Below are 16,093 nucleotides of genomic sequence, written 5' to 3'. Positions count from 1 at the left end.
ACGCCCGGAAACATGTGGATGAAGGACCGGAAACAGTGAAGCTGCGTGTTCCCTTTAGTGGTTTGGTTATATTTTCTACTTCTTCAGAAGTCAGCAAATACGTTATTTCTATATTCAAATAGTTTTAAGACCCCTCAGAACAAATTTCTGCTGTTTGACAAATCATCTCTCAGTGACATTTGCCTCCACCCGGACTCTGTCAGGACAAGTGGAGATTCAACCGTCAAATTTCCTGCTGTTGAGCATTTCCTGAGGCCTGTTTGGAGGCGACTTTCTTGCAGGAGTGGTTCAGGGAACCCGGCTGGCTGGTTGTCCTGCAGCCTCTGAGGCCTGGGGGGCAAGCAGCAGACCCCTGGCCACACACACGCGCTGCCTCAGGAGTGAGCAGCCCTGCTGTAATCCCAGCACCGCACGTCTTTGCAAAGCTGCTCCCTGACTGCTGTCTGTGTCCCATGCCCAGGGCGCGTCCCTCCGAGGAGCCAGGGCGGCTCTGGTGGAGTGACCCAGCCTCTCCCGCCCCAGCCGTTCTCTGTCCTTCCCTCGTCGTGCTGGAGGCCTCGCCCCTCAGCCTGGCTCCCTGTGGGCTTTGCCTGGTGTCTCTAGGGTCAGGTCCGGGTTCCCCACTGAGCGTGAGGGTGCTTGGTGGCAAAGCACAGGTTCCCGACCTCTCTTTCTGTTGCCTTTTCTTTAGCATAAACCCTGTGCTCAAAATAGGTGTCAGTGGGAGAAAACATTCAAAAATATCTACCACTTTTTTTTTTTAACCTCAGAAATGTCACATTTGGGTTTTAAAAGAAAATGCATTCTCCTGTAACCAGTCCATACCAACAAAGGAGTGGTCCCTGCGGTGACTGAAGACAGGGAGCTGGGCCACAGTCTTGACAGCTGTGCAGACAGGGACCCCAGGACCCCAGGACCCCCACCTCTGGAGGGTCACGGGACACCAGGACCCTTGTCTCTGGAGTGCCATGGGGCCCCCAGGACCCCAGGATCCCAGGACCCCAGGGCCCCCGCCTCTGGAGGGTTGCCCCCCGACCCATGGTCAGGCTGCCCGCCGCTCAGGGTTGCAGTCTCCATGGGGAGTCTGCCTGTGCTGAGGGGGCATTAGTCGTGGGGACTGTCTGGACCCCCGTCTCCTTCTTGAAGCCTCTGCTCATCCTCAGGAGGACAGTGACCTCGGGGGCGACGTGATGTCCCCAGGTGACCCCGACTTGCCGGGACAGGGGCCTGGTCATTTCCTCCCAGGACAGTGCTGTCAGGATGCCCAGCTGGGCTCAGGTCCACTTCCTCAGAGGCCCCGAAGGCTGCAGCAGAGACCAGAGGGGCCCAGCACAAAGCTGGGGACCTGTGTCTCCCCTTTGGGTGTGCGGCGCCTCTGAGCCCCCCAGACAGGAGGAGGAGCTGCGGTCAGCAGGAGCGCGCCGGCCAGTCCTTCCTACACGATGCTGGTGATCGTGCGGGAGGCGGGACCACGCTGCCCGTGGGGAGGCGGTGGGTGTTTCCAGGTGCTCCGTGAAGCAGAGTGAGCGCAAACGGAGCCTGACCCAGGAGGACTAGGGGCGCTGGATTAACAACCTCGAGGATCTCTTTCCTAATAAAAACGGTCTTTATTATAAAATCAAACCAAGCGCCATAAATCACGTCTCGGGCTTTTACTGAGAGTGTTTACAGCTCTCACATGGATTGGCTCATTAAATCCCCCAACAAGCCCATGAGGGAGAGCTCTGCCTTTAATCACCGCTTCACAGCAAAGGGATGCTCACCCCCGGGGTCCCCGGTGAGTGCAGAGTCCGCACGCGCTTGCTCGCCACCGAGTCTGCAGGCTCCTGGGGCCTCTGTCCACCTGGACGCCCTGACCTGTGCTTTCTGGGAGCATCTTCTCATTGGCCTGTTTGCCACCTGGATCCGTTCTTTCGAGAGGCAGCTTTTAAGGTCTTCGGCCCATTTTTAGTTGGGTTGTTTGTTTTCTCATTGTTGAGTATTAAGAGTTCTTTATGTGTCTTGAATAACAATCCTTATCAGATGTCTTTTGCAAATATTTTCTCCCTGTCTGTGGCCCATCTTCTCATTCTCTGAAATTCTTTCACAGGGTAAAATTTTTTAATTTTATTCAAGTCCAGCTTATCAATGATTTGTTTCATGAAGGGTGCCTTCGGCACTGTATTTTTTTTAATTTATTTTTTTATTGAAGGATAATTGCTTTACAGAATTTTGTTGTTTTCTGTCAAACCTCAACGTGAATCAGCCATAGGTATACATACAGGCATTGTATTTTAAAAAGCATCACAACCCAAGGGAATCTGGGTTTTCTCCTATGTTATTTTCTAGGAGTTATGGTTTTGCAGTTTACCTTTACATCTATAGGAGCTTCCCTGACAGCTCAGATGCTAAAGAATCTGTCTGCAATGCAGGAGACCTGGGTTTGATCCCTGGGTCAGGAAGATCCCCTGGAGGAAATGGCAACCCTCGCCAGTATTCTTTCCTGGAGAATCCCACAGACAGAGGATCCTGGCAGGCTATGGCCCATGGGGTCACAAAGAGTTAGATAGGACTGTGCGCCTTCCTACTTTCTTTATGGCTATAGCCCATTTTGAGTTAATTTTTGTGAAAATATAAGGGTATGCCTGGAGAAGGAAATGGCAACCCACTCCAGTGTTCTTGCCTGGAGAATCCCAGGGACGGGGGAGCCTGGTGGGCCGCTGTCTATAGGGTCACACAGAGTCGGACACAACTGCAGCGACTTACAGCAGCAGCAGCAGCAGCATATGGGTGTGCCTAGGCTCGTTCTTTTGCATGTGGATGTCCAGTTGTCCCAGCAGCGTTTGTTGGAAAGACTGCTTTTGCCCCAGGGTGCTGCCTTTAGTTTTTGTCAAAGACCAGTGACCATCACGCGGACTGGACTCTGCTCTGTCCTGCTCGCTGACGTCCTTCTCTGTCCTTTCCGCCGCACCAGTGTCTGATTCCTGCAGCTTAACACGCAGCCTCGCGGTTCTGTTCGGGGAGCCCCCAGCTCCTGCCGCTGCCTGGTCCCCCCCAGTCTTGGGACAGCTGTTTGTCCTGTGTCCTCCCTTCTCTTGTGGACCAAAGGAGAGCCGTTGACTTCCTGTGTGTTCAGAGTTCTGCTCTTTGTTTGGATAGAGTGGTGACATCCACGTCCTTATCTGCAGAACTGACCGATTCCTCTTAAAGGAAAAAGCTGAAACAGTTGGGTAACTTGCCCTCAGGGAGGAGCCTCTGGAGGGAGAAGACACTAGGGTCTGAGTGGAGTCTCAACCCTGCACCTCGGTGGCCCCGCGTTTTACAACTGTTCCCCGGACTCAGGTCCCACCTGAGTAAGAGAAGGGTGGCAAGAACACGTCTGCTCCTTCACAGGCCGTTGGAAGGAGAGAATGAATTAACTTCTGTGCTACATTCTGTAAATTGCAAAGCACCATCATGATTAGGTTATAGTTAGAATCTTCTAATCAGAATGGGTGGATCTTAAAAGATATTTGCCAACAACCTTCAGGAAGAAAAACTCAACGGTAAGATTGTTACCAGCGTGACAGTGAGCCTCACAGCGAATCCTGAGCTGGAACTGAGCCTGGACCACAGGCCCTGAAGACGGGCGGGGCTGTGTTTCTGGAGGCCTCTAAAATGAAGAAGCCCCCAGCTCCCATCTCTGACGTGAGAATAGGAACCTCCTTGCGCGGGAGACAGAGGCTACCTCCTGGCCCTGCTGCTGGTCCACAGGCTCCAAAATCCTGCCCTGCGCCAAAGCCACCACGAAGAAAGGCCCGGGCTGGCCAGCCCACTCTGTGTCCTGCCGTGGGCAGCACACACTGCCCACTGCGCCCTCCACCTGCCGCCCCACAGGACGGCGTGCGTGGGTCCCTGCGGTGCCTTCTCAGAGGAGCTGGGAGACCCAGCAGGACCGGCGTGTTCGGAGCAGCTGCCAAGCAGAGTGAGTGTCGTGCACTACTGATGCCTCTGCATGGAGCCTGGACTGCCCCGGCCCCCATCCAGAAACATCCCGGTGTCCCCAGCACCCCACGCCCCCCACCTCGAGCCCCCCACCCACCCTTGCCGCCTGCCAGCCACCAGGGGTCCCTGCCCCTCTGGCCCCTGCTGTGCCTTGGCCGCTCGGTCTGAGTTTGCAGCTAGAAGCGCAGGTCAGCGCCTACTCATCCATTTTTCAGGGTTTGTGTTAGTCTTGTTCATCCAACAGGACGTTGTATGTCCTACGTTCCCCAGAGACAGGGGTTGTGCCTTCTAATCAAGTGGCTCCTGTCCCAGACAGACACTGAGTATCAACGGTGGTTTCCTTTGCATTCCCAGGGCCCCAGGTACACAGGTTAATCATTACCAAAAGGTCTGCGGAAATGAATTAGCTTTTGTGTTACAAAGGTACTGAAGCACGGGGCTTCCGCAGGTTCAAAAGAGAACACGTCAGGGTGTTTGTGCCTCAGCTGCGGGGTGAGGCAATGGGCCGGGCCAGGCTGTAATCAGAAGTTTCCCGAATCAAGTCTCTGGTGCAGCCACGGGGCTTTCGACTGCTGATTGACATCCACAGTTAGAAATGCGTTTCACACTGTGAGCCAACACAGACACTCCACAAAGCCACGTTTTCCGTGCTGCCTTCTTTTAAGTGTTGGTTGTCACCTTCGGAATTGATTGCATAACCCACGACTGGGTTATAAATAGGGTGGCTGTATAAAATATTGGCCAAACCCGGGCTCTCAGGAGAGAACGAGAGCTATTAATAGTCCCAGGGACAGCAGATGCACAGCAGGCCTGGCGGGTCGAGCAGAGGCTGCGTCGCACAGTTAGGGCTCTGCGTCTGCACACACAGGCCAGGCCACGGGGCGCCTTGGGGAGGGCTCTGCCGGCAGCTCCAGGCGGCGGGTGCGCATGGACAGCGGGGTCTGCGGGGGACTCACTCGCCACCTGGCCCCACGCACTTGGGGGGCGGGAGGCCGCCCCGGGTGACGGTGGGGGAAGGGGCGGTATCTCCTCCCAGCAGGGCCTCGACGGCCCAGCGTGCAGGGTCTCATCCCCGCTGCCCACTGCAGCCCGCCCCGCCAAGGCCCCGAAGCTTCGAGAAGGGCAAGCTCCCTGGCGTGTTCCCCCCACCGCCTGATCATGCGATGACGGTGACACGCTGTAGAGCGTTTTCCCAAGTAAATCGAAGTCTCACACTCGTGCCTGTTTCATGTGACACTGGAGCATCTCCCCTGGTCGAGTCGTGCAGACATGTGTACTGCTCATGCTGAGGCCCTGGAAACGTGGCCCCCACCTGCCCTCGGGTGTCCTGCTGCGGGGCACCTCGGCCGCACTGGGACTGACCTTTCTGTTCCCTGATAGTCATCTTTGCAGCTTCAGCCCCTCAAGATCAGGTGCCCCCAGCAAAGTTCTCCCCCCTCTCCACTCCCAGGAATCATCCTGTAGGCCTCAAGCTTCGCGAATCTGAGGGCTCTCTGGGAAAAGAACAATACAGCATTGAATACGAATGGGATGCATTGAGGCCTCCCTTCCTACTGTCTGCACACTAGGAGATGCTCCAGCGGAGGGACCGGGACCCTGACTCGGGAGGGGCCCTGGCTCTGACCCAGCAGGGACCCGCCTGCCCTCCCGGGCTCCCTGGGCTGAGTCACATCACTGGTGGAGATGCGGGGGTCCCCGGCCCCTGGCGCCCACTCTGTGCCAGGCGAGGTCACTTTGTTCCAGGGCGGTACTGGCAGCCAGAACTCAGGCCTTCCCTTGTTTCAGAAGCACATGCACTCCATCCATTCAGCAGAGGGAAAACAAAGCGGAGCAGCCGCTTGACCGAGGGCTGTGGCTGAATTAGCTGCCTGACTGGGTTTTTAGGTTTGTGCCCTTGTTTCGGGATGACAGGGTTTTAACGGTTCAGGGTAAAGTGGCCTCTGACCCACATGCTGACGGACAGCAGTCCCGCCTCCCTCGGGCCCAAGGGGCCCCGTGCTGGACACGGTCAGCAGCAGAACCACAGCCGGGCCAGCCTGACCCCCTCACCGGTCCTCCGAGAGATGCCCTGAGACGGTGAGCAACGTCTGCCCATGGAGGGGAACAGAGCGGTCACTTCACAGGACAGCTCAGGCCACGGCTCTTGTGTGCAAGGTCATCTGCTGTTTTTAATGAGTTTTCTCTGTTCACCCCAATATTCACTCCAACACCCCTTGGAGAAGCCTCAGAGAAAGCCCCAGAGGTCACCTTCCTCCCTAAGATGCCCTGGTCAAGATTAGGGGATGTGATGTCAAGTCTGAAACTCAATTGCATAAACTTGTGCATAAAATTGCATAAACACCGTTGCAGGTCACACGTAAAGGTTTTCTGCTAGGCGACAGTGAAAAGCTTACTGGGACTGCAGGGAAAACAGCAAAACCTGCAGCAGATGCCCTCCGTGGCTTTTTGCCCATGACACCACAAGGGTCCAAACGTGTGCAGTGCGCAGGTTAGGGTGATACACAATTCTGAACACTTGAAAGGGTCTGCAAAGGCCGTGTGTGCAGACAGAAGCTGGCAGAGACTACCAGGCTCATCAACAGTGTAGCCAGACGTGGCCTGTCTGACTCCAAACCCCATGCAATCAAACATCAGCTAAGTAGTGTATTCTCTGAGCTGACTTTTCACGGACCACAAGCTTAGTGGATGCCCAAAGGGTTACAAAGAAAAGAGTTAAGAACTGCAGAGTATCCTACATGTTCTTTTATCACCTTTCATTGGCTTCAGGAAAACAAGTCCTAACTGACAATATAATTAAAAACATCCTTTTCATACATCACTAGACTAGATGTCTAGTTGTAAGACTTCTATAAATTCACAGTTCATAAGAATGAGTTTGGAAAGGGTGTCATCCTATTATCCTGACTGTGTCACAGATGAATATTAAATTCAGCCAGTCATGTAGAATGAATCTTTTATGTATCAAGAAATTACTACAAAGGAGCGTTTAGATGGGTCCCTCACCCTGAAGGGGAGCAAGGCCTTCTAATTTCAGAGGTATTAGAAGGGGGGTGAGCACTGGACTCGTTGCATTTCCCCCAAGTATTTGTGCTCAGCTCTGTTTCATGAGGTTTGCGGTGCAGATTATAGGTGTTAAAAGGTGGCTCAGATGGTAGAGCGTCTGCCTACAATGCGGGAGACCTGGGTTCGATCCCTGGGTCAGGAAGATCCTCTGGAGAAGGAAATGGCACCCCACTCGAGTACTCTTGCCTGGAAAATCCCATGGATGGAGGAGCCTAGTAGGCTACAGTCTATGGGGTTGCAAAGAGTCAGACACGACTGAGCGACTTCACTGTCTTTCTTTATAGGTGTTACAGATGACAGAAAATAGGTATTTTCTCCCTTGGGAGCTTGCCGGTAGTTTTGCTGGGAACTGAAGACTGGCGGCCCATTACCGACCTCCGAGCAGCCTCTGCTGTGCGTGTGGTTAGCGTGCAACCGTTCCTGTTTCTACTCGTCTTACTGCACGGTGCGGCAGTGTGAACAGGGAGGGGCCCTCCAGGAGGAAGGCGTGGGCAGTCCCCACCCCCATGCCTTCCCGGCGCTCATGTGTTTACTTCAAAGTTGCCATTGTACCTAATGTACACCCGGCTTCTTCTGTTTTACAAAGTATCATATATCATGAACATTTTCTGAAGTCAGTCAACATCCTTCAAAAACAAGATTGTTAAGGGAGTGTGATATTCTGTTTTATAAATATGCTGAGTTTAGTTCATAGCTTAGGTTGTTTCTAATATCTTACTACTTTAACGAAACAAATCTGGGTGCCAATCTCAAATTCTTGGTTAAAGGATGTGAAGTATGAAGAGGATGTTTTTAATTATGTTGTCAAACAGCTTTCCCTGAAATGTGCTGATGTGCATTTTCACTGGAAATGGATGTGATTTAGCAAACACCCTCACCAGCACTTTCATATTCTTTTAGTTATCACCAATTTTGTAAACAAAAAAAGTTATCTTATTATTTCCACTGGACTTGGTTGATCCTAGTGGACTCGGGCTCCCCATAGGATTCCTTTGCCAGCTTCGCTGTTGGGCTGTCCTCCTTCCTGGATGCCCGTCTTCCCTGGGATCTGTCACCCCAGCTGTGCCTTCCTGCAGGGTGGTTTCTTGTTATGCTGCTCACTAAGGAGACTCTGAGCTGAGACATGCAGGCAGAGCCCTCCTGACCAGCAGCACTGAGGGGCCTGGCAGATGCAAACACAGGTTCTCCCTGAAGGAAATCCTTGCCCAGGCCTCCCACATTCCCGTAAACCAACCCCAAAGATGAGCTCACGCCTAAATGTACAAACTGCACAAAGCAGCTTCCCAGGCAGCACCAGTGGTGAAGAGCCCACCTGCCAACGCAGGAGACAAGAGACACGGGTTCGACCCCTGGGTTGGCAAGATCCCCTGGAAGAAAGCATGACAACTCACCCCCGTATTCTCACCTGGGAAATCCCATGGACAGAGGAGTTTGGCAGCTACAGTGCATAGGGCTGCACAGAGTCGGACACGACTAGGTGGCTTAGCACGCACGCAAAGAAGAAAGCACTGTGAACCAGTCAGCAGGTCACACACAGTGAAGTCATATCCCCAGCATTGGAGACAGTGGATTCATCAAGCACAGAATACAAATAAGTTCATTTTAAAATGTTTTTTTTTTTAAGAGGAAATTGAAAATAACCAAAGACAAGATATTCCAAAAAGGACCTGCTCTGACGGGGAAAAAATAGAACTAAAATAATGAAAAGCAAAGTGTACAGATCTATTGCATTCCTTTATGCTAACGATGAAATATTGATATCAGAAAGAGAAATTTTTTAAATGACCTCTTTAAAATTACATCAAAAAAAAAATATTGAGGAATAAGACTAACCAGCAGTATGTAAACTGAGAGCTTCCGGATGTACTAACTGGATTTAGAAAAGACAGAGGAACAAAAGATCAAATTGCAAACATATGCTGGATCATAGAAACTGCAAGGGAATTCTTCTAAAAAATCTACTTCTGCTTCATTGACTACACTAAAGCCTTTGACTCTGAGGATCACAGCAAACTGTGGAGTATTCTTAAAGAGATGGGAATACCAGACCACCTTACTGCCTCCTGAGAAACCTGTATGCAGGACAAGAAGCAACAGTTAGAACCGGACAGGGAACAACAGCCTGGTTCCACATTGGGAAAGGAGTATGTCAAGGTTGTGTATTGTCACTCTGCTTATTTAACTTCTAGGCAGAGTACATCATGCAAAATGCTGTGCCAGATAAATCACAAGCTGGAATCAAGATTGCCAGGAGAAATGTCAACAGCTCAGGTATGAGGATGACACCACTCTAATGGCAGAAAGTGAAGAAGAACTAAGGAGCCTCCTGATGAGGGTGAAAGAGGGGAGTGAAGAAGCTGGCTTAAAACTCAGCATTCAAAAACTAAGATCCTGGTGTCTGGTTCCATCACTTCCTGGCAAATAGATGGGAAAACAATGGACACAGTGACAGATTTTCTTTTCTTGGCCTTCAAAATCACTGCAGAAATTGACTGCAGCCATGAAATGAAAAGACACTTGCTCCTTGGAAGAAAAGCTATGGCAAACCTACACAGTGTATTAAAGGCCCATACGGTCAAAGCTATGGTTTTTCCAGTAGTCATGTATGGATGTGAGAGTTGACTATAAAGAAGGCAGAGTGCCAAAGAATTGATGCTTTCAAACTGTGGTGTTGGAGAAGACTCATGAGAGTCCCTTGGACACCAAGGAGTTAAAACCATCAATACTAAAGGAAATCAACTCTGAATATTCACTGGAAGGATTGGTTCTAAAGCTGAAGCTCCAATACTTTGGCCACCTGATACAAAGAGCTGACTCATTGGAAGAGACCCTGGTGCTGGGAAAGATTGAAGACAAGAGGAGAAGGGGATGACAGAGGATGAGATGGTTGGATGGCATCGCTGACTTAATGGACATGACTTTGAGCAAACTCCAGGAGATGGTGAAGGACAGGGAAGCCTGGTGTGCTGCAGTCCATGGGGCCGCAAAGAGTCATTCATGACTTAGAGACTGAAGAGCAACAAAGACCGACCCAGAAGGTGAAACACTCACACGCTGAAAACTGTGAAACACTAACGAAGGAAGTGAACATTATTTTAAAGATGGAAAGAAACCACATGCTCTTGGATTGGAAAATTATCATTAAAGTGACCATACTGCACAAAGCAATATACAGATTTAATGCAATCCCTATCAAATTACCCATGACATTTTTCACAGAACTAGAACAAATAACCCTAAAAATTATATAGAGCCATGAATGGCCCAGAATTGCCAAAGCAGTATTGAAGAATAAGAACAAAGCTTGAGGCATAACCATTCCAGACTTCAGACAATACCACAAAGCTACAGTAATCAAAACAGCATGGTATTGGCACAAAGACAGACACATGGATCAATGAGACAGGGCAGAGAGTCTGAAATAGACCCACACATGGATGGCCAATTAATCTTCAACAAAGGAGACAAGGATATACAACAGAGAAAAAACAGTCTCTTCAGCAAGTGGGATTGGGAAAACTGGACAGCTGCATATAAATCATGAAGTTAGAACACTCCCTCATACTATATACAAGAATCAACTCAAAATGACTTAAAGACTTAAATATGAGGCAGGATGCTATGAAACTCCTAGAAGAGAACATAGGCAAAACATTCTGACATAAATCATTGCAGCGTTTTCTTAGATCAGTCTTCCAAGGCAATAGAAACAAAAGTAAAAATAAACAAGTGGAGCTTGAGCTTATAAGCTTCTGCACAGTGAATGAAAGCATAAACCAAATGAAAAGATGACCTACGGCTGGGAGAGAATATTTGCAAACGATGAGACTGACATAGGCTTACTTTCCAAAATATATAAATACTTCATGCAACCCAAAAACAGTAAGACAAACAACCCAATAAAAAAATGAGCAAGAGACCTAGACATTTCTCCAAAGAAGACATACGGGTGGTCAACAGGCACATGAAAACACGCTCAACATCGCTAATTAGTAAGGAAATGGAAATCAAAAGTGCAACGAGGCATCACTTCACCCTGGTCAGAATGGCCATCATTAAAAATTCTACAAAAAATAAATGCTGAAGACAGTGTGGGGAAAAAGCAACCCTCCTACATTGTTGGTGGGAGTGTAAGTCGGTGCGGCCACAATGGAGAACACTGTGGAGGTTCCTTTAAAAGCCAAAATAGAGCTACCATATGATCCAGCAATCCCACTCCTGGGCATGTATGTGGAGAAAATTCTGACTAGAAAAGAAACATTCATCCCAGTGTTCATCACAGCACCGTCTCCAGTAGCCAGGGCATGGAAACACGTTTGTGCACCGGTGGGTGAACGGATTAAGAAGAGGTGGTGCATACGTACAGTGGAACGCCACTCAGAGAGCATGGAATAATGCCATTTGCAGCAACACGGAGGCGCCTGGAGATGATCATACTAAGTGAAGTCAGAAAAGACGAAAGTCACGTGGTATTAATTGTATGTGAAATGTAAAATATGATACAGATGGACTTATTTACAAAACAGAAACGGACTTACAGACACAGAAGGCGAACATGGTTAACAAAGCAGACGGGGGGAGGCTTGGAACTAAGACACACACTACTGTCTGTAAAACAGACAACAGGGGAATCATGCCCAGTATTCTGTAATAACCTATAAAGGAAACGAACATGTATGTGTAACTGAGTCATCGTGCAGTACATCTGAAACCAAGACAACACTGTAAATCAATTACACTTCAGTTTTAAAATGAAACTCAAGTAGATTCATCAAAGAGCAAAATCAGTTACAGATGAAAAGAAATTTCTGGAACAGGGAAGAAAAGTCCAAAGAAACTGCCAGGACACCGCAGAGGGGTGAGGGGGCAGGCCGCGGAGGGTCCTGGGATGAGCGGCAGTGTCACTGTGATCGGAGCCCCAGCAGGAGGGACAGACCCCGCCACCCAGGCACCGTGGACAGAGGGCCATCCCCAGCCAGGCAGCTGCCGTGAGCCCGGAAAGCACCCAGCCACTGAGAGTCTGAGACAGGCTGCCCACCGCAGACCGCGCGGACGCGGCCTCTGCCCGCGCCTGGGACCCTCGGGATCCAGCACAGAGTGCGCTCAGAAACGCAGGGGGAAGAGACGGTCCAGAAAACAAGCCTGATGGGTCCACGGCCACAGACCCATCAGACGAGCCTGAGGAGTGTGCTTCCGGGGACGCAGAAAGCAGAGGGGGCACTGAGAGTCAGGAAACGTGAGAAAAAGGCGGAGAAGGGAAAACGCAGCAGAGACTGAACAATAATAAAGGAGGCGGGGCAACTGCAAACAGCGCGATGGGGCGCGGAGGACGAGCAGCAGGGAGGCGGCTACAGGAGAGGAGACCGCCCGCGACCCCGCCAAGACCCGAGAACAGACCGCGTGTGTTATAGGTACACTGCGGGCCTCACGCCTGGGGAGGGTCCCGGGCGCCCCCTGGTTTTACTCAGCTGTGGCTTCGCTTCTGGGGTCTGTTTGCAAGTGTGTGTGCTCATCACTTCGTTTTCTGTGCTTTCCGTGGGCTTGAAATATGTCATTTTCCAACGGTCCCGCCTGCACTGTAACTGCAGGTGACACGGTGGCAGCTGCTCCAAACAGGCCCGTCCTGCCTGTGACCCCGCATCAGGGCGACAAGGGGGCAGACCTCCAGTGCGGGTTTCCAAGGATGCTGTGAAGGCCAGTGCATCCCTGCTTCCTCCCTTGCAGCTCGAGGCCACAAAGAGTGACCATCCCACACACGCTGACCCGTGGGCCTCGGGGTCGCTGGAGGCAGGATCTGCCGTTTCTCTCACGCTTACCTCTGCCGTCCCATTCACTTAACCCAGATCACACCAGGGGTCCGCTGTGGGAGCCGGGAGCCACGCGCCATGGAGGCAGGATCCTGCCTCAGGCTGGTCTTCCCGGGTCAGACCCGCCCGGTTCTGCTTGAAAGTGGCTATTTCCGTGGGCAGGGTGACCTCGGGGAAGACCACGGGCTGGGCGCAGCACCCACCGGGGTGGGCTTCTCCCCCCAGAGGCGAGCACGAGCTGCAGAGATGGGTCCCTGCGTCTGGAGGGCTGACTGCTCTGGGCAGGCCTGGTGCTGACCTCCAAAGGTGCCGCCCACCGTCCTGGCTTCCTGAGGTTCCCCAGCTGCACCCTCCAGACAGGTTTGCCTTATGGAGACCAGGCCAAGTGGTTCACGGTGCCATGGAAGGGAACAGGTGGGCGTTGAGTGTCGTTTCTGGCTCAGGGCGGAGGTGGAGCTCCAGGACATTACTGCTCCGTCATGCCCGCAGCAGCAGCCCCCCAGCCCCTCCCGAGGAGGAGGCCCCGCTGCGGCTCACGGACGCATCTCCTTCTCTTTCAGATCACGTTCTACATTCTGGTGAAGGCCATTTACACCCTGGGCTACAGCGTGTCTCTGATCTCCCTTACAACAGGAAGCATAATTCTTTGCCTCTTCAGGTAAGCAGCAGAAATGAGTGATTCTGCCAAAAACAAGATGGGAAAGCATCCATCTGAGCTGTCTCAGCCCGTGAGGGGGGCAGAGACCACGCCCCCGCCCTCCTCTGTGCCGAGCCGGCCAGACTCCCTTGGAAGGTACAGTAGGATGCTGACGCTGAGATCTGCACGTCTCATTTGAGGAGACAATGCTGACCGTGGACAAGAATGCAGTTCAAGTGCTGGAATTCTCCAGGCAAGAAAATCAGAGTGAGTAACCATGCCCTTCTCCAGGGCAATGTTCCTGACCCAGGGATGGAACCTGAGTCATCTGCGTTGCAGGCAAAATTTTTTACCAGCTGAGCCGCCAGTGAAGCCCCTACTGATGCCACGCTTTGAAAACAGACGCAGCCTGGCCTTCCCCTCCCCGCTCAGAACACCGCCCGGGTTGAAGCTGTGGGGGCGCTCTGTTGAGAGACAGTGTCATGTGTTCAGGAGGACAGGTTCAAATCCGGGCCGGTCTCATAGCAGCGGCGTGATGCGGAGCAGACTGCCTTCTCTCTGTGCGTCTCTGAAGTACACAGGCTGACGGACGCACGCCGCATGTAGGGGGCGCTCCCTACTCAGCCTGCTCCTCCCCTGCGCCCGGACCCTCACTGTCTCTGGAGCTAACGCCAGACGTCTTGTGGCTGGTGGTGGGGTGTGAAGGAGGTGTAGACGCTTCCACCTGAGAAAAGCTTTTACTTTCAGGTTAAATCCATGTCTTAAGCATCACTAGCCTTAGTAAAATGGGTGCTCTCCAGCTTATTTTAAAGGGTTTTGATCACCTGTCAAAAAATAATCTGTAGACAACAAAGAGCTTTATTTGGGGGTCTTAGGAATTGCAACTTGGGAGACACAGATTCGGGTAAACCTGAGAGGGTTCCAGGGAGGAGAAGGAGTTGGAGGCTGGTAAAGGCAGAAGCCGCGGGTTGTTAAAGACGGCAGGAATTGGGACTGGCCCTGACACAGAGGGAAATGGTGTCGTCACGGCGTAGACTGTGACGAGTTGTTCAGGGTCGGGGGCCCACATGCGCCTGATTTCGGGGACACTGTGCAGACCTTCTGGGCACCTTTGTCAGACAGTAGGTGGTCAGAGCTCAGATTCCGTCGGCTGAGACGTGGGCGGCCCACTGCCTCCAGGCCTCCAGCCCCGTGTGGGTGCTCTCTTGGCAAGACTCCCTCCTTTTCCTTTTCCTCCACACACCACGTCTTCTTTCTCTCTGCTAAAATGTAGATCAGGTGTCGGTCAGCCTTCAGATAACATCAGTGGCATAGCAAATGGAGAATTTTAAAAATTAGGAGATCCATTCTTGGAAGAAAATGAGTGAGTGGAGGCAACGGAGCATGTAGACGAGATCCCAGCAGCTGTTGGCTGGTGCTTCTCTCCGTTCAGGCATCTCAGGTGTGACAGGTGGCTGATCATTCTCAAGAAGAATGAGGCAGTGCCTTTAATCCAGAACTGCACTTTGAAAAGTGTAGGGAAGACCTGTCGTTGTATATGATAAAAAAAACTCTTTTAAGAAACTGATATAATATTATTACTATTTGCTCTGCTATCTTCTATATTTAACTGTACATTTTAAAATATAGAAATTGTTAATACAGAAAAAAAAATTTAAGGAGGTAAGCTGGCACAGGGTAACTTGAATGAGAAAAAACTCAGAGCTCCTATCTCGAGCAAACCATATACTTGATATCAGTATGGGGCTTCCGTGGTGGCTCAGCTGGCAAAATTCAATCCCTGGGTCAGGAACATTCCCCTGGAGAAAGGCATGGTTATCCACTCTGATTTTCTTGCCTGGAGAATTCCATGGACAGAGGAGCCTGGCGGTCTACAGTCCGTGGGGTCACGAAGAATCGGACACGACTGAGCGACTAACACTGACATCAACAGTCTCCCTCGGGTTTGTCCTTCACGGCCTATTTAACTATTGCAAGTACGGTCATGACCCGTGAGGAGGATCTCAGGTGGCTTTATGCATATCAAACACCATCTTCTCTGCAGGAGAAGATGCTTGGTTACGGGCAGCACACTCCTGCAGTGGCAGTCACTGCGCCGCTGGCTCAGTGAGGAACAGCTGCAGGCTGGGCTCCGCCTTCCGTCTGGGTTTCTGTCCGCCTGGTCACGCCACCCCCAGAGAGCTGTGAGACAGCTGAGTCTAAAACCCACGTTATAAAAATAACACGCCCCATTGTCTTGGTCATCACACCCAAGAAACAGACTTCTTTGCGGTCACCAAACATTTGTTCTCCAAAACAGCCCAGAGGCTGAGAAAGGACCGAGCCACCACGACCTTACTTTGCAGACAGAGAGGGAGCGTCTCGTTCGTCCAGGGGCGTGCAGACTTGGGAGCCGGCGCAGGGCCCAGCTCTGCGCGGGAGTCGTGGGCGGTCGGTCGCTGTGCTCCTGTCCCGGGGTCCAGCATGTGCTCACGGGCCTTTACTCACGGGCCCAGGAGCAGCTGCGGTGATTGCTCCAGCCCGTGCTGTGCGTTTCATCAGGGTCGTTATTAATAATTTGGTCCTTACAACACCTCCACCAGGTGAGTGCTCTTGATCCCAGTTGTAGCAACTTGAGAAGGAG

At 51.6% G+C, this 16,093-nt stretch overlaps 1 protein-coding gene across 2 annotated transcripts in view; it reads left to right on the top strand.

The window, feature by feature from the left end:
* Nucleotides 1–16,093, top strand: part of VIPR2 (vasoactive intestinal peptide receptor 2) — a 68,993-nt gene that overhangs the window by 30,000 nt on the left and 22,900 nt on the right. For both annotated transcript variants that reach the window (XM_061415359.1, XM_061415360.1), the window contains exon 5: nucleotides 13,394–13,491. In XM_061415359.1, the coding sequence (XP_061271343.1) occupies nucleotides 13,394–13,491 (98 nt within the window). The remainder of the gene's footprint in view (nucleotides 1–13,393; nucleotides 13,492–16,093) is intronic.

This window comes from Bos javanicus, chromosome 4, assembly GCF_032452875.1.
Source record: "Bos javanicus breed banteng chromosome 4, ARS-OSU_banteng_1.0, whole genome shotgun sequence".
NCBI classification, from domain to species: Eukaryota; Metazoa; Chordata; class Mammalia; order Artiodactyla; family Bovidae; genus Bos; species Bos javanicus.
The sequence above is the reverse complement of the archived record's forward strand: the minus strand, read 5'-3'. Positions and strand labels throughout refer to the sequence as shown.